Consider the following 19,258-nt stretch of genomic DNA (forward strand, 5'->3'; position numbering starts at 1 on the left):
TAATAGAATCAGGGGCATAGAAAGGGAGTGGACTGACAATTCTTGGAGGGGAAAGGGGTGTGGGGGGTGCAGGAAGAGACTGGACAAAAATTGTACACCTATGGATGAGGACAGTAGTGGGGGGTAAGGGCAGAGGGTGGGGTGGCAACCGGGTGGAGGGGAGGTATGGGGGCAGGGAGGAACAACTATAATAATCTGAACAAAGATTTAATTAAAGATTTAATTTTTAAAAAATTTGGATATTAACCTATTATCTGATATATGGTTTTCCATTCTTTTCAATTCCATAGGTTGTCTTTTCATTTTGCTATGCAGAGGCTTTTAAGTGTGATGTAGTACCAATTGCTAACTTTTGCTTTTATTGCTTGTACTTTTGTTGTCATATCCAAAATATCATTCTCCAGACCAATGTCAAAGAACTTCATCACTATATTTTCTTCTAGGAGTCTTAAGGTATCAGATCTTGGGGTTAAGTCATTAATTCACTTAGAGTTAAGTTTTGTGGTGTAAGATAAGGTCAAATTTTATTTTTCTGTATGTGGTTATCCAGTTTTCCCAACCATTTGTTAAAGAGACTATCCATTGACTATGCTTGGCTCCCTTATAAATATTTGTTAACTGTAAGCAGGGTTTTATTTCTGGGCTCTCTATTCTCTTCATTGATTTATGAGTCTGTTTTCATGCCAATTTCACCCTGTTTTAATTACTATACCTTAGTATTATTGTTTTATATAAGATATTTTAATGACTTGGCTTTTTTTTCTCTCATAATTCATTGGCTATTTAGAGTCCTTTGAATTCCCTATGAATTTGAGGATTATTTTTTTCTATTTCTGTAAAAAATACCATTGAAATTTTGCATTGAATCTACCGATGGCTTTGTGTAGAATGGACATTTTCACACTGTTAATTTTTCTGAACTTGGGATAACTTTTTATTTGTTTTTGTCTCCTTTTACTTCTTTCAACAAGGTCTTTTATTTTTCATTGTACATATCATTCACTCCTTGGTTAAATTTATTCCTGGGTATTTTATTGTTTTTGATACTTCTGTAAATTGGATGGCTTACTTTATTTTTTTCAGATGTTTTGTTATTAATGTATAGAAATGCAACAGATATCTATATATTGATTTCATATCCTGCAATATTACTGTGACATACAAAAGTCTTTGGTTAAATGACTTTACTGATGAATTCTACTAAACATTCAAAACGTGTTAATAACTATCCTTCTCAAAATTTTTCAAAAATTGAAGAGTAGTAAACACTTCCAGACTAATTCTATGAAGCCATTACTACCCTGATATCTACCAGAGAAGGATACCACACACACAAAAAAAATTATGGGGCAATATTCCTTTATAAACATAGATGCAAAAACTGTCAACAAAATATTAGAGAACTATATTCAACAGTACATGAAAAGGATCATGCACCATAGTCAATTAGGATTTATTCCAGGAATGCCAATCATTCAACATCCTCAAATCAATTGTTATATACCAAATCAACAAAAAGAAATATAAAAATCATACGATTATCATAATACATGCAGAAAACATTTGATAAAATTTAACAGCAACTTATAATAAAAACTCTCAACAAAATGTATATGGGGGGAATATAACTCAAAATAATAAAAGCCATATATGGCAAACTCACAGCCTACTTTATACTTACTATGGAAAGCTAGAAACTGTTCCTCAAGATCAGGAACAAGACAAGACTTTTAGGCCACATAGTATAGAAAGTCCCAGTCAGAGTAATTGGGTAAGAAAAAGAAGTAAAAGGCATCCAAATTACAAAAGAATAACTCAAACTATTACTATTTGTGAAGAAACTGTTTTTTATAAAAAATCCTAAGGATGCTACTAAAAAATAGTTAGAACCAGTAAACAAATTCAGTACAGCTGTAGAATAAAAAATTAATATACAGAAATCTGTTGCATTTTCACACACTAACAGCAAACTGTCAGAAAGAGAAATTAAGAAAACAATCCTATTTACAATTGTATCAATTTTTTTTAAAATACCTAGAAATAAACTTAATCAAGGAGGTAAAAAAATCTGTTCACTGAAAATCCCAAAACATAGATGAAAGAAGTTGAAGAAGACACAAATAAATGGAATGATATTCCGTGCTCATAGATTGAAATAATATTGTTAAAATGTTCATATTACCCAATAAAATCTATAGATTCAATGCAATCCCTATCAAAATTCTAATAGAATTTTTATAAAAGTAGGAAAAACAATCCTAAGATTTGTATGCGAAAGATCCCAAGTAGCCAAAACAATTTTCAGAAAAAAGAAAAAGTTGAAGACATTATGATTCCTGTTTTTAAACTATATTACAAAGCTCTAATAATCACAGTAGTATGGTATTGGAATAAAAACAAATACATAGGTCAATGGAACAGAACAGAGAGCCCAGAAATAAAGCCTCACATATATCATTAATTTATGACAGCAGAGGTAAGAATATATAATGGGGAAAGAACAGTATCCTAATGTATAAAGAGCCAGGGTCTGTCACGACCTAAACATCCAGATGAATGACGGAACACCAGGCTAGGGTCCCGGCAGGCGCCACGGAAGTCAGTCCTGGGTCCCGACGGCCCGTGGCAAGAGTCAGTCCTGGGTCCTTGCCACCAGTGGCACGGCGGTGGGAGGGAGCTGTGGGCTCCAGCTGCCTGTGGCATGGCAGTGGGAGGGAGCTGTGGGAACGGAGCCATGCTGCCATCAAACTGGCCTCTGGTTCCCTCCCCCTGCCCGCAGGCTCTGGGGAACCAGAGTCATGCTGTGATGAAACTGGACCCTACCCAAGGGGTCCCGGATTGTGAGAGCATGCAGGCTGGGCTGAGAGACCCCTCCGAGTGCCCAAATTTTCATGCACTGGGCCTCTAGTCTTCAATGATGTTGGGAAAACTGTACAGCCACATGCAAAAAAAGAAATATGAAATTAGGCAATAATCTTACACCATGCACAAAAATTAACTCAAAATGAATTGCAGACTTGAATGTAACACCTGAAACCATAAAACTCTTATAAGAAAACATGGGCCATAAGCTCCTTGACATTAGTCTCAACAATAATTTTTTGTAACTGACTCCAAAGGCAATGGAAACAAAAGTAAAAATGAACAAGTGGGACTCCAGGAAACTAAAAATCTTCCACACAGTGAAGAAAACCATCAACAAAATGAAAATGCAACCTATTCAATGGGAGAAAATATTTGCAAATCACATATTTAATAAGGGTGTAATAACCAAAATATATAAAGAACTCATACAACTTAACAAAAAAAATCCAATTTAAAAATGGGGAGAGCATCTGAATAAATAGTTTTCTAAGTAAGACATAGAGATGGTCAACAAACATTTGAAAAAATGCTCAACATCACTAATCATCAGGGAAATACAAATCAAAAGCACAATGAGCTACCACTTCACATCTCTTAGAGTAGCTATGATCAAAAAGATAAAAAATGACAAATGTGGGTGAAGACATGGATAAAAGGAAACCCTTATACACTGTTGGTGGGAATATAAATTGATAGAGCCACACTGGAAAATAGTATAAAGGTTTCTTGTGTAATTAAAAATAGAATTACTACATGATCCAGCAAACCCACTTCCCAGTATTTATCTGAAGAAAACAAAACCACCACTTTGAAAAGATATGTGCACCCCTATGTTCATTGAAACATTATTTACAAGAGCCAAGAAATTTGAGGATATTATGTTAAGTGAAAAAAGTCAAACAAAGGAAAATAAATATCATGTAACTTCACTTACATGTTAAATCTAAAAACCAAAATAAATAAGCAAATAAAATAAAACATAGATATAGGGAACAGATTAGTAGTTGCCAGAGGCATGTAGGTAAATAGGTTAAAGGGGTCAGAACTACAAATTTCCAGTTATAAAATAAATAAATCACAGGAATGTAATGTACAGCATCGTGACTATAGTCAATGACATTGTATTGCATACATTTTTTAATTATTATTTTTTATTTTTTTCAATATACAAAATAAATCTATTACCAGATTGCAGATACAAAATAATTAGCCATTTACATGCACTAAACATTAATATTTCAAGAAAAAACGAATTTTAAATATAATAATATTACCAAAACTGTACTAACATAGTATAATATCAAGAAAGTTGCAGGAAATATTAAAAACCTGCAAATAACAGTATTACTTCTATTATATTCTAAATCTTTTTTCCCTCTGGCTCTATTTTTGTTCATCAGTTTATGTTGTTCATTATATTCCACAAATGAGTGAGATCATGTGATATTTATCTTTCTCTGACTGCTGACTTATGCTTAGCATACTGCTCTCTAGGTCCATCCATGCTGTTGCAAATGGTAAGAGTTCCTTCTTTTTTTACAGCAGCGTAGTATTCCATTGTGTAGATGTACCACAGTTTTTTAATTTACTTATTTGCTGTATTGCATATTTGAAAATTGCCAAGAGAGTTAATAATAAGAGGTTTCATCACAAGAAATAAAAGTAGGTAGCTTTGTATGGTGACAGATGGTAACTAGCCATATTGTGTTGAGCGTTTCACAGGGTATACAAATATCATATTTGAAATTAATATAGCATTAAATGTCAATTATATCTCAGTTTAAAAAGTCAATTATTTTCCTATAAACAATAAATAAACCATTTAAATTAAAAACATAATACCATTTACATGAGGACCCTGCAAAATGAAATACGTAGATATAAATCTAATGAAATATGTAAAACATCTATATGAGAAAAACTACAAAACTCTGATGAACAAAATCAAAGACTATTTAAATAGAGAGATATTCCATGTTCATGGGTAAGATGACTCAATATTGTCAAGATGTCTGTTCTTTACAACATGATCAATGCAATTTCAATAATAATCTTAGCAAGTTATTCTTGTGAATATTAACAAACTAATTTTAAATTTAAATGAGATGCAATATTAAAGGAGAAGAACCAAGTTTGAGGACTGACACTACCTGAATTCAACACAAGCTCAGTAATTGAGTCAGGTGACATTGTCAAAAAGAGACAAATAGATGAATGGAACAGAACAGAGAACCCAGAAATAGACTCACATGAATAGTAAAATGATATTTGACATAGAGGCAAAGGCAATACAATGAAGCAATGATACTTTCTTCAACCAATGGTGCTGAAACAACTGAACAACCACATGCAAAAAAAAAAAAAGAATCTAGACACAAACCTGACATCCTTCACATAAATTAACTTAGAATGGTTTATAGACCCAAATGTAAAACACAAAACTATAAAATAACATAAGAGAACAACCTACATGACCTTGGGTAAGGTGATGAATTTTAGATACAACACCAAAGTCACAATCCTTGTAAGAAATAATTGATAAGCTAAGCTTCAAAATATTAAACATTTCTGTACTGAAAAAAACATGTCAAATGAATGATAAAGCAAGTCAAAGACTTGGAGAAAATATTTACAAAAGACATATCTGATAAAGGTTTGTTATCCAAAATGTACTAAGAACTCTTAAAACTCAACAATAAGAAAACAGCCAATTAAAAAATTAGCAAAATACCTAAACAGATACCTTACCTAAGGAAATATACAGATGACAAATAAGCATATAAAATGAAGCTCTGCCTGGCCGATGTGGCTCAGTTGATTGAGTGTTGACCTATGAACCAGGAGGTCATGGTTCAATTCCTGGTCAGGACACATTCCCAGGTTGCAGACTTAATCCCCAGTAGGAGTTGTGTAGGAGGCAGCTGATCAATGATGATCAATGATTCTCTCTCATCATTGCTGTTTCTTTTTTTTCTTTCTTTTTTTTAAAATCTTCACCCGAGGATATTTTTCCATTGCTTTTTAGAAAGAGTGGAAGAGAGAGGAAAAGACAGAGAGAAATATTGATATGAGAGAAACACATCAATCAGTTGCCTCCTGCATAAGCCTGGACCAGGGCCCAGGGAGGAGCTTGCAACTGAGGTACATGGCCTTGACCAGAATAGAATCCAAGGCCCTTTGGTCCGTAGGCTGATGCTCTATCCCAGTGATGGCGAACCTGACACGCTTGTCAGAAGTGGCACGGGAACTCATTTTTTTGGTTGATTTTTCTTTGTTAAATGGCATTTAAATATATAAAATAAATATCAAAAATATAAATCTTTGTTTTACTATGGTTGCACAAATATCAAATTTCTATATGTGACACCACACCAGAGTTAAGTTAGGGTTTTTCAAAATGCTGACGCTCCGAGCTCAAAAGGTTCGCCATCACTGCTCTATCCACTGAGCCAAGCTGGCTAAGGCTCATTATTGATGTTTCTATCTCTCTCTCTTCTGTTCCTCTCTGAAATCAATAAAAATATATTTTTTTAAAAAGGAGCTCCACATAACATATCATCAGGGAAATGCAAATTAAAACAAAAAATGAGACATCACTATACATCAATTATTAGAATGGTCAAAAGTTATTATTACTAAACGTTGGCAAGAAAAGGAGCAACAGAAACTCTCACCAGTGCAGGTGGAAAAGCCAAACATACAGCCACTGAAGAAGAGAGTTCAGTGGTTTCTTACAAAACTAAATACTCTTATCATACAATCTAGCAATTGTGCCTTTTTTTATTTACCCAAAGGAGTTGAAAACTTATATTCACCTGCACATAGATGTTTTATGTGCAGCTTTATTCATAATTGGCAAAACTTGGAAGCAATCAAAATGTCTTTCAGTAGGTGAATTGATGAATAAACTTGGTACATCCATATAATGGCATATCATTTAGTGCTAAAAAGAAATGAGCCATCAAGCTATGAAAATACATGGAGTAAATTTTAGTGTATATTACCAAATAAAAGAAGAAAATCTGACTACATGCTGTTAGATTCCAATTCATGTGACATTTTGGAAAGCATTATACTGTGGAGACAGGAGAAAAGATCTGTGGTTTCTAGGAGATTGGGAGGAAGAAGGATAGATAGGCAGAGCCCCAAATATTTTTAGGGCAGTGAAAATACTCTGCACAATGCCATAATGATGGGTGCATGTTATTATTATACTAGGAGCCAGTGCATGAATTTGTGCACCTTGAAAGGAACTGTGGGCCCCGAGGCTGCGGTGGGCACAGAGGCGGGTCTCTTCCCAACCTCTGTGCCCCCACCTGGCCCCTCCCACCACAGCCTCCCCATTCCCTGTCTGCCAGCAGCCCAGCTCCCACGGCCACTTGCACCTGCTGATAGCACAGAGCGATTGGGGCCAGCGCCAGCAGCGGGTACAAGTGGTGGCTGCTGCCACAATTGACTCTCAGTAGCAGGGGAAAGTGGAGAAGCCCTCAGGGGCAATTGAGGTTGGCAGCCATTGCTCGAACCCACTGATGGCACCGAGTGATTGGGACTAGCGCCAGGTGCCAGCAGCAGGTGTGAGTGCTGGGGGGGACTGCCGTACATGGGATTAAAGAATTTTCAGTAATCACCAGAGGCTCACCCCGATGACAGCAACCGGGACCCTGCCTTGGTCTGGCACCCCCACTCACCTGCTCCACCATCCCACCATGGCTGATGCCCGTCATGTTCCACATGTGCCCCTGGTGGTCAGTGCATGTCAGAGCAACCCATTGTTCGGTTGTTCCACCGTTCAGTCCATTTGCATATTAGGGATTTATATAGAGAGATATTTGTTTCAATCCATAGAATGTACAACACTGGTGAACTGTAACATAAAATATGGACTTTATATAATTATGTTGCAGTTATAATACATAATTTTAACAAATGTAACACTCTGGTGGGTGATATTGATAATAGGGGAAGCTATTCATCTGTGGAGACAGTGGGTATATGAGCAATCTTTGTACCACTCTCTCAATTTTGTTGTGAACCTTAAACTGCTCTAAAAATAAAGTCTTAATAAAAGCAAAAAATTAAAAGATAGATATTAATTTAAGGTATTAATGGAGGATTAATATAAAATTAATTGAAGGCAATTTTATAATAATGAGTAATGGTGGAAATGTGCAGGCAGGTTGTATATCTAACAAATACATTTATAATATATGTTCTAGATAAACCCTTGGATGTGTCCAAAATATAAAAATATTTTCTTTAGTACATACCTATTTATATAAAATTTTGAAGATTATTTGAAATAATATTAATTTCTGGTAAGAGAGGGTATGTTGTTATATATGCTTAAATAGATTTATCTATATTAAGTTATTTCTTATAAAATAATTATGGTATAATAATTTTAATATATCTCCTTATATTTATTATTTTTCTAAAAATTAAAAAAGAAATTCAGAAACTATTTTTCCTAACCCTTTATTATGTATATGAAGCACCTCTATTTTCTGTTTATAATGGGCTTTGAATATTTATGTCTCATTCTTTTTTAAAATTTATTTTATTTTATTGATTTCAGAGAGGAACAGAGAGGGGGAGAGAGAAACATCAATGATGAGAGAGAATCATTGATTGGCTGCCTCCTGCACAACCCCTACTGGGGATCGAGCCCACAACCCAAGCATGTGCCCTTGGCTGAAACCCTTCAGTCTGCAGGTCCACGCTCTATCCACTGAGTCAAACTACCTAGGGCTATGTCTCATTCTTAATCTGATGAGATGAACGTATATTATTATCCCTCATTTACAAGTGAGGAAAATAAAATTTAGAAAGGTAAAATGCCTCAGAGTTTCCACAGGTGTACATGACAAAGATAATATTTGAATTCATGTTGCAAAGTCCTTATTCTTAATCATTAGACATACCAAATGCTTCAATCCAGTGGGTACCAAAATATGGTCTCTGTACCCCAAGCATGAGCATCAGTTGGTAACTGTAAAAAAATTTAGTTTCTCAAGCCTCATCTTAGACCTGCTGAATCAGAAACTCTAGCACCGGGGTCCGCAATCTGTGCTTTCACAAGTTAATGTTTTATAACCACTGCCTTAATCCAACATGTTTCCAAGTGTCTGCTTGAATGTTTCTGTTGAAGAATGTTTTGAAGTGTAAAATATCCTTTTCATAAGGTGAAGTATTCCATTTTAGGTAGCTCTCTTTGTGAGAAGGTAATTAATTTTCTATGGAGTCCAAATATGTCTCTATCCAACTCATTTTCAAACCAAATAAAACAAGTTAGCCTTCATTTTTTAAAGATAGTCCTTCAGAGATTTGAGGTCAGTGATTAGGTCCTCTTTTTATCTTCTTTTCTCCAAGCTGAATATCCCTAGTTACTTTAAATGTTACCTTTATGATCATGTTGATAATCTTTTGAAAGTTAAGAATCACTTAATCGTTTCCTGTGAGTCAAACATTAGGCCCCAATGTTGACTGATATCCTACTACTATGTAAAGCCACATGCTCTACTCCCTAATTTCCAAAGAATGAGATTCATAACCAGAACCCAAGTTTAGACTCATATGGATGGAAGAAGAAGGAGGAAAAGGCATCTCCAGCCCTATTAGGGTCTTGCCCCAATTACACACCCAGCCCTACACCAGTCACACTCCCCATTATTCTCCATAATCATAATCTAGCCTCACTAGCATTCACTCTAATTTTGGCTAAAAGGGGACAGGGCATTGTACACCAAAAATAAAAGTTTTTTAATAGCTTTATCCCAAGTACATGTGGCACTCGAAATCCTAATTTTCAAAATATGATGTCTTTTTTTTCAGGTTTTCTTTTTAAATTACTTATTTTAGTGTTCCTGGTTTATGGATGTTTGGTAATTATTCCACTTATGATCCTGTATCATCTAATGGAAGGTAATTGGGACAAGGATGGTAGAGATTTTTGAGGTCTCTCCTGCCTATCTCCCATGAAGATACCAATCAAGATGTGTGACACTTGTTCTTCCAAAGGGAGAAAAGGAAGCTTGGGTTATCTCTCAGTGATGTTGGATTTCCCCCATCTCACTTTTGTGGGATCCAAAAATTTCATCTAGCACCTGCTCTATAGAATTACCTAATGGATCTTGTATATCTAGGTGGTAAATGAAGAAAGAGTGAGTAGACAGGGAAATTTAGGAACTACATCTCAAAGTCATCTATCATTTTTTCTAGTTATATATTTTATTTATTTTTATCTTTATTATTGAGAATATTACAGTTGTACCATTTTTCCCTCATTGACTCCTTTTAGCCCACACTCGCCCTATATCATTTCTTTCTATGTTCATAGTCCATTACGAGTTGTATGTTCCTACCTAAACGCAAATGGTTTGAGAAGTCTCCTTGTATACTTAGAAAGAAAATTTAACAGCTTGGTAGCACATAACATTGTCTTTTCCACAGTCCAATACCAGAATGTAGTTGGCATTGTCTGCCTGTCCCAAGATGGTTTTCTGAATCTGAGACTGCCCATCACTAGACTAGGACTGGATTAGGATAAACTTCAGTTTCTTTAGATAAGGTGGTGGATTCTGCTTCTAGCAGTGAACCACTCTAAAAAATTCTTTAAAAAAAAACTTCTGGTCAGCTGAGCTCACCAGCCTCTCCTACTTGTTTTTGGTGAACATCCAAAGTGTAAGTTTCTCTAGTCATTTACTCCTTCCCTGCCTCATGTTTCTTTCTTTTGATCCTGTCATCACTTTCTTCTGTCTTACCTTCCAGATTTTTTCTTTTTCTTTTTCTTTCTCTCCTCTCCATTCTCTCTCTCTTCTCCTTTCTGTCTTTCCTTTGTTTCAACTAACAATATCTGCATATAAAGTGTTATATAAGTCTGGTAAGAATTTAGCTTTTTTTCTTCCTCCAAACATGCACACCTTCCCCACCATCATTTTCCCTATACCTGTGATTCATAAATTTATCATATTTATTAGATAAATAGACAGTGTTTATTATAATTATGAAAATGGCATTTGTAATTGGGCATTATTATAATTATATTTCTTCAAAATTAATACCTTTAAATTTTTTAATTTGCTTTTTTAAAAATACATTTTTACTGATTTTCCCTAACCCATGCACCTCATGAATAAGTTTCAATATGTTTACATATCCAATATTAATTCTATCGCCTTGGAGTTATCATTTCCAGTCTTTTGTCTTCTTGCTCCACTACAACTTAATTGGTCATTATGCAGGACAAGGAAGTGTCATTTTGAAATCTCCACCACCAACTGGCGGGTTCTCAACATTTCTCTCATGTAGAAAGACCAGTTTTCTGAATTGTCTTTTTATTTTCTTGTTTATTCCTTTGATTTAGTAGAGTACACCATCCAGTATATTTCTTTGAATTGTTCAATAGATGGCCCATTTTTTTTTGAGATCTTACATGAATGATTAATATTTTAATGGTAAAGAATTTTAGATGGGTAGTAGAAATATTCCTTCAAAAATTTGAAAACATTTTTATTTTTTTCAGTTATACAGTTTCTGATAAGTTCAATATTATTCTAATTTCTGACTGGTTTTAAATGAGACTTTTCCCTCCTTAAAAGCCTTATTATTTAATATTTATTAATTAACATTTAAAGTTCTTTAATTATACAATAATATCAATGTGAACTTTTTTCTTACCCATATGAGGCTGCTCACTGGGTCTTTCTAGGTTGTAAAATTTTTTTAATATCCACTTATAATGGGAGATTTTCTTCCTTTAATTCTTGGATTCTCCTACTTTTACTATTTTTTCTCTTTTTGGAATTTCTATTATTTGGATACTATACTTCCTAAAGTGATCTTCTAATTTTCTTCTCTTTCCTTTTCTGTTTTCTATTTCTTTATATTTTTATTTATTTTCTAAGAAAATTCCACAACTTTATCTTTTAATTCAGTATTTAAGCTTTTCATTTCTGCTTCTGTAGTTTTAATTTCTACTAGCTCTCTCTTAACATGCCAATTTAAAGATAGCATCCTGTTCTTGCTTCATTATGTGAAAATTTATTTCTCTGGAAATATTAAGAATTTTTGAAGTCTTTTCTCTTGAATCATCATGTTGTTTCATTAAAAATAACTATGTCTTGTTTATGATTGGCTCTCTTTACATATTGATGAAGCTTGAATGCATTTAAAAGCAGTTGTGTTGAGTCATGTCATCCTGGGTAACTTTAATATATTCACATAGATTTTCCATGCAACATTCTAGATTTAGTTCCTTGATTTTTTTCATGTCTAGGAACATTTTTTTTCTATTCACATTCATGTCTCTTTCCTGTGGCCGCATCCTAGAATTTAACAAGATAAACTACTACAATTATGAATACAGTTTTTGAATCATCTCACATTCCTACCACTACCTTTTCTCTCCACAGTTCCATTTTTCAGTTAATATTTCTGTGCCTATTTGCTTAATCCATAGAGACATCCAGGTTTTTATCTCTATACTGTCTGTACCCACTTCTCTTTTCATTTTTTCACTAATCAACCTTGACTACATTGTAATCACATGGCTGCTTTCTTACCAATATAGTCAACTTCATTGTTCTGATACCCAACTGAAAAAAATCAGGATTAGTACTATTATTTGCCTTCTCTGTTCTACACTTGGACTGGAAAAGGCATATCAGAATGAAATATGGTATCAATTTTAATACAGGAAGTCCAGTGTCAAAAGACTCCTTAACTGTGTGGCAACCCATTCATTCTTTCCATTTCAATTTTATGTCCAGTTTTCCCAGCAGTTAACTCTATATTGTTTTATTCTTCCAAAAGCTTTTAAAGCTTCCAGATCTATCATATTTTTCACAATTATCAACAGATAACTGGACCCCTGATGACAAATAAGCTACTAATTTTATAAATATAACTGCATCATCATGACTAACTACACCTTTTATTACAATAATCCATAAGTCACTCCTCTTATCTAAAGCTAAATACACCCACTCATGGTTAGATTTAAATCCACTTCATTGTTAGAAACTTCACACATTCAATTAATTCATACTTACCTTGCACTTTTATTTTCCATTTTTCTACTATTTATTTTTCCTTAAAGTATTTTAATATGCTCAATTTACCCTCCCATTATCAAAACTTTAAAATGAACTTCAGTCACATACACCCTTCTAGTTATTATCACCCCCTTCAAAGCCAACCATTTTATAAGAATTGTTTACACAGGCTCCTCTTTCTCACCTTCCACTCCCTCTCCACATGAAAGGAATCTAGCTGCCACTTTCTTCAGTCTACAGAACTCTCCTTCCAAAGTTAGAAATACTTTCATTGTTAGTAAATGTAACTAGGACTTCTAAGTTTTTAGTCAACATGCTTCTATCAAGGAATATTTGCTAATTATCACATCTCCCTGTCTCTTTTGCAGAGCCTGTCAACACAGACAACATAATTACGAATAAAGAAAAATTGATGATCCATTCTGGGATAATAATATTTGTCTCCATGATTAGCTTTTTATTGCACACCTTACAAAGAGGTAAATGCTTCTAAAAAGGTGGGAGATTTTAGATTGTTGTCTATCTAATTCCTCACTCTCCATAATGATATTTGGTCACAACTCTGTGAGCCTTATATCCTGGAGCCATAACAACCTATAAGAAAAATAAAAATTACAATATATCAGAAGTTTTGAAAATGCCCATTAAATAATGGGTCTCAGTGACTCATGTTATTGGGACTACCAATATCAGTATTTCTAATATGAATCAGAGCCATTGTTTGTGTCCTATAAAGGACATAGAATCTTCACATTCAGCTAAATTTAAATGACTCAACCTCAAATTTCCTCAATAACATATGCAGATGTCTTCTGTGTGCTGGAACTTGTGCAAGGCTGGAAGGTAACTGGAAGGTGAACATGGTGGATGGTTAGCATGGTGGTGTGCAAGGGTAGGCTAAATAGCCATCTCACATGGTAGTTTAATTGAATTTATTTAAGGAAAAGGCATGGAGAATGGACTATCCAAAGGGAAGGGCTGCACAGCACTGAGCCAAGGGGACATTGGGTTGATGATGGCAACTCCCAGGAGCTGGAGTTTCGTCCTTATATGCAGTCACTGGTGGGAAACTTTTGTCATCAGTGGGCCTGGGGACTGAGCTGGTGGGCTTGGAATGCAGGTGGAATGCAGGTGTGCAATCAGGTGCCTTCAGGACAGTTTCCATTCCTTGTATGGTCTGACTCCTAGTGTCCAGCAAGTTTTTCCTGGTCTTTTGTTCTCTGGTGGCAGGAAGCTTACAAATGTTCATTAAGGATTGTATTGCCCTACAGACATAGCAGTAACATTTAGAACTTTTCATATTATATCCTATTTGGAATTTAAGTCTTTTTTTGATGAAAAAAAGTCTTTCTACTTTTCCAAATACAAAACCAGGAACATATTTACAGCATTGACCTGTATTTTTTTCATTCTCATTCTTTCAAAACATGAATTGTTTGTTTTTTCCTTGTAATCCATCTCTTACTTAGAAAACTGGTAATTACCCTGGGCTTTATTACCAAACCCTGCCTCATATTAGAAAGGAGATCTAGGTAACCAGGACTAAGGGTCTATCCATGAGAGACTGCCTATTATACTTTGAGGAGCTCAGGGGAAGGAAAATTAATAAAAGAAAGTCAGTAAAATATACATTGTACTGGCTAAACAAAATTATAATATTATGACATCTGCCCCAACATTTAGTTAATATTCATCATTTTTAGAAACAACAGATCTATAAAATATTTTAAAAAATGAGTATCTTGGAGGAAGGAAGACAAGGGAGTGCCATCTTACCCATGAGAATCAGGGGATGAAAATATTAATTTAATTTAGGGTGAAAATCCAAGATTTTGTGTGCCATAAAAGCCAAATACAGGAGTCATGCTGTCAACCTTTGAACTTAGCTGGAAAGATGTTACCTATATGAGGATAGGGCCAGAATTATATTGTACCCATGGGACTGATACCCAAATTTATCAAGTCTATATTAACTGAGATCTATGACCATGTTACTCAGAAATTTTGGAATGAACTGAGTCCATGGAAGTTCCATTTGTAGTTCACCTTGAGACTATTCACTAAGAGGCTAAGGCATGCATAGGGGAAATTACCAGGAAAAAATTAAATCAAAGCCCAAATTAAGTAAAACATTTTTTAAAACCCCCAAATTTAAAATACATCAACTGGAACTCAAAAGAAAGAACTATTTAAAAAATGAGAAATTATGCTACTATTCTCAAAAGTACTAAAAGTGTAATATCAAGAAAATAATTTTATGAATCATTGGGACTTTGTAAATTAAGTATATATTCTTTCAAAAAGAATAAATAGTTATGAAAACCTTTAAAGTAAAATGCTTTAAGTGATAAAAATGTGCTATATTTGATAAGTGATATACTAGATACATTAGTTTTCTATTGCTAAATAACAAATTATTATGAACTTAGCAGTTTAAAATAATATATATTATTATCTCATAGTTTGCATTGATGAGGATTCCAGGCATGGCAAAGCTAGATCCCGTGCTCTGTGTCACAACAAGCTGTATCGTTGGCTGGGATTGCCATCTCATCGGGAGATCAGAGCCATCTTCTTCTTGGATCTTCAAGGTTAATGAAATAATTCATTTTCTTGTGATTTGTAGGTTTGAAGCCTTCAGCAACTAGAGAACACCCCTCTTCAAACACAGTTTTCAACATAGTTATTTGTTCATCCCCTCTGAGAATAAAATGAGAAAACCTCTGGTTTTTAATCATTCCAACTTCTTTTAAGGGCTTGCCTGATTAGATCAATCTTATTCAAGATAATCTTCCTAATTTTTTTTTAAAAAGAATAACAATGGCCCTGGCTGGTTTGGCTTAGTGGATAGAGTGTCAGCCTGAGGACTGGAAGGTCACAGGTTTGATTTCAGTCAAGGGCACATGCCTGGGTTGCAGGCTTAGTTGCCAGTGGCAGAGTGTGCAGGAGGCAGCCCATCAATGATTTTCTCTCATCATTGATGTTTCTATCTCTCTCTCTTCCTCTCTGAAATCAATAAAAAATATATTTTAAAACGAATAACAATGTATTCTATTTTTATATTTTTCTAATATATTTTTATTGATTATTTAGAGAGAGAAGAAGGGAATGGGAAATAGAGAGAAACATTGATGACAGAAACATCAATCAGCTGCCTTCTGTACGCCCCCTACTGGGGATCCAGCCTGAAAACCGAGCATGTTCCCTAACCAGGAATTGAACAGGTGGCCTCTTGGTGCATGGGACAGCACTCAATCCACAGAGCCACACTGGTCAGGCTAATCTTCCTAATGTAAAGTCAACTGATCGTAAACTTTAACCTGCAAAATCCTCTCATAGCAGCACCTAAAGCCCATTACTTGTGATTAAATACCTGGGAGAAAATGTGTATATCTGGAGTGGGAATTTTGGTAGCCACTTAGAATTCTGTCCACCACACTACACATAACTGAAATAAGAATTAGTGAAGCATAGAACCTGACCAGGTAGCTTAATTGGTTAGGGCATTGTCCTGATAAGCCAAGATTGCAAGTTCAGACCCCAGTGAGGGCATATATAAGAATCAACAAATGAATGCATAAATAAACGGAACAACAAGTAGATCTCTCTCTGTCTCTCATCCACTCTCTCTAAAATCAATAAAAAATTTTTTAAAAGGATTAGTGAGTCATAGAATCAAACTGAGGATATGTAACACAAAAGATAAAAAATTAAAACACATAATTAAAATTAAGAAAAATGGGAAAAAATTCAAAAGTTCTACTTTACAAAAATGAAATTTTAGCCCTAGCTGGTTTGGCCCAGTGGATAGCGTGTCGGCCTGCGGACTGAAGGGTCCCCGGATCAATTCTGGTCAGGGGCACATGCCCGGGCTGAGGGCTCAATCCCCAGTGTGGGGGAGGGGGCATGCAGGAGGCAGCCGATCAATGATTCGCTCTCATTAGCGATGTTTTTAATCTCTCTCCCTCTCCCTTCCTCTCTGAAATCAATAAAAAAAAAAGTATTAAAAAAAAGTGTTGACCCCTCCCCCCCCAAAAAAAGTGGATTTTCCATGTTTATCTGATATAGATGTCATTACCATCTTTTAAAATAGTCTTCAGAAGATGAAATATTTTAAATTATCTTTCCTATAACATTGCTTCTTTGACCAGTAATAGTAAAATGCAGTGTTTTATTGTTTTAGAGAAGAAGCTCTTGGAGAAACTACCCAAGTTTATTGGAAAACTGGCAATAATGCTGTTTATCAAGTGGATGGGAGTAAATCCTTTAATTTTGGTAAGCTTATGCTAGCATCAAAAGCTAACATAAAAGAGTAAATAGGAATTTGCTAAACAGTATGAGGCAGAGTGTATAAATTAAAAAAAATATCATCTAGAGTGATAAAGAGTAACTTGTATACATACAACCATCATCAATATCACACCAAGGGAAATGAAACAAAGGTAACCTTTAAGTTACCAAATAGAGAAGAAAGATTTCCTACAATTGATCAAAATTAAATTGGCATGAGATGTCTTAAATTAGTTTTCTAATATCCATATAATATGTTGTTTCTGTGAAAAATGAAATAAAGTAACATTTCAGACATTTAAGGATATATAGATATTTTACTGCTCAAGGACCATTACAGAAAAAAAAAATTAAGAGGAAGAATGAATCCAAAGATAAGCATTTTGATACAGGAAAATTAGTTAGTAAAGATTTCAGAGGAGAAATAGTTGCTACTACACATGTTAATTTTATGTGACAAATAATAATAATAATAATAATAGTTGTATAAATTCCAATAAAAATAAAAGCAGAATTCCAGATATTAAGGAGGAAAATATTACTAATTTTATGTGTTTAAATTGAAATTAAGATTAATTTAAATATAAATTTAAGTATTGTATAAACATAAGAGAATAATCATTAAACAAATAGAAATAACATATTGGTTAAAAGTGGAAGCTTTGCCCGGCCTGTGTGGCTCAGTAAATTGAGTGCTGACCCATGAACCTGAAGGTTAGGATTTGATTCTCAGTCAGGGCACATGCCTGAGTTGTGGGTTAAATCCCACTAGGGGGCTACAGGAGACAGCAGATCAATGATTCTCTCTCATCATTAATGTTTTTATCTCTCTATCCCTCTCCCTTCCTCTTTTAAAATCAATAAAAACATAAAAATATATATTTTAAAAAGTGGACGTTTTGTCATCCAACTGTATTGTTTCACATCTGAAAGGCATCACTTACTACCTTATTAACAGCATCTTGGGCAAATTTCTAAACATCTTTTCATCTCAGTTTCCCAATGGATTAAAGAGTATAATAGATATGTGATTATTGTTAAGATTAATAGGGACATAGTCAAGTCACTTTGCTATACGCTTAGACTTATACAGTGCTGTATATCAATTTATCTCAATAAAAGTGAAAGAAAAAAAAAGATTAATAGAAATATCTATAAGTTCATCAATATCTGTTCTCCCTTTTTCTTGTAATAATAGAATACATTTTTAACTAGACTCATAGCCTTTCAAGAGAAAGACTAATTCCAGGCTCCCTTCATAGTTAGGTGAAGCGGTGTGTTTCACATCTGACTCATAAGAGGTGTGTGGAAGTAAAGTGTATAAATTTTAAGTTATACACTTATGGAAAAGAACTGAGTCCTAAACTTCTTATTCTTTCACCCTTTCTTGTTGTTGGGATTGCAGGTACAAGGTCAAGCAATCAAGACCATGAAGATGAAGCCACAATAAGGAGCCATGAATTTGCCACAATAAGGAGCCAGGACTACAATACAACTAAAAGGAGGAGAGCCACCTTATGAGTTTTGTCTACTTGTGCCTGAAATGCTATACAATTCATTTAGGTTAACAACAGTTAAATGTCTAAGAACACATGTAAAGCTCGTATATCTGTACTTATTATATGATAAACATTCACTAAATGTTAGTATTACAACTATTAAAATTATCCTATATAATAAATGCCTAATATGCTAAGTGTCCGGTTGTCCATTCAACCAATCTAAGTGCAATATGCTAATGATATGCTAAGGTGGCTCAACTGCTCACTATGATGTACACTGACCACTAGGGGGCAGACAGTAAACCAATCGACCAGTCACTATGACATGCACTGACCATCAAGGACTTTGACTGGTAGGTTAGCTTACTGCTGGTCTCCGGTCAATCAGGACTGAGTGAGACGGGCCAGACATGCCCTGGAGCCCTCCTACGGTTCCTCCCTGGCTGGCCAACCTCCTGCATTTCTCCCTGGCCCTGATCATGCGATCATGCACTGGTGGGGTCCCTCAGACTGGCCTGCCCCCTCTCGCAATCTGGTACCCGCCAGTGG

The 19,258-nt window shown here is 34.7% G+C and overlaps 1 protein-coding gene across 1 annotated transcript in view; it reads left to right on the forward strand.

The window, feature by feature from the left end:
• Positions 1-18,657, forward strand: part of LOC102252384 (putative selection and upkeep of intraepithelial T-cells protein 1 homolog) — a 60,951-nt gene extending 42,294 nt beyond the window's left edge. The window contains exons 6-8 of the mRNA XM_014532618.1: positions 15,380-15,508; positions 17,101-17,192; positions 18,613-18,657. Of these exons, the coding sequence (XP_014388104.1) occupies positions 15,380-15,508; positions 17,101-17,192; positions 18,613-18,657 (266 nt within the window). The remainder of the gene's footprint in view (positions 1-15,379; positions 15,509-17,100; positions 17,193-18,612) is intronic.
• Positions 18,658-19,258: the final 601 nt, after the last annotated feature.

This window comes from Myotis brandtii, unplaced genomic scaffold, assembly GCF_000412655.1.
Source record: "Myotis brandtii unplaced genomic scaffold, ASM41265v1 scaffold900, whole genome shotgun sequence".
Lineage (NCBI taxonomy): Eukaryota > Metazoa > Chordata > Mammalia > Chiroptera > Vespertilionidae > Myotis > Myotis brandtii.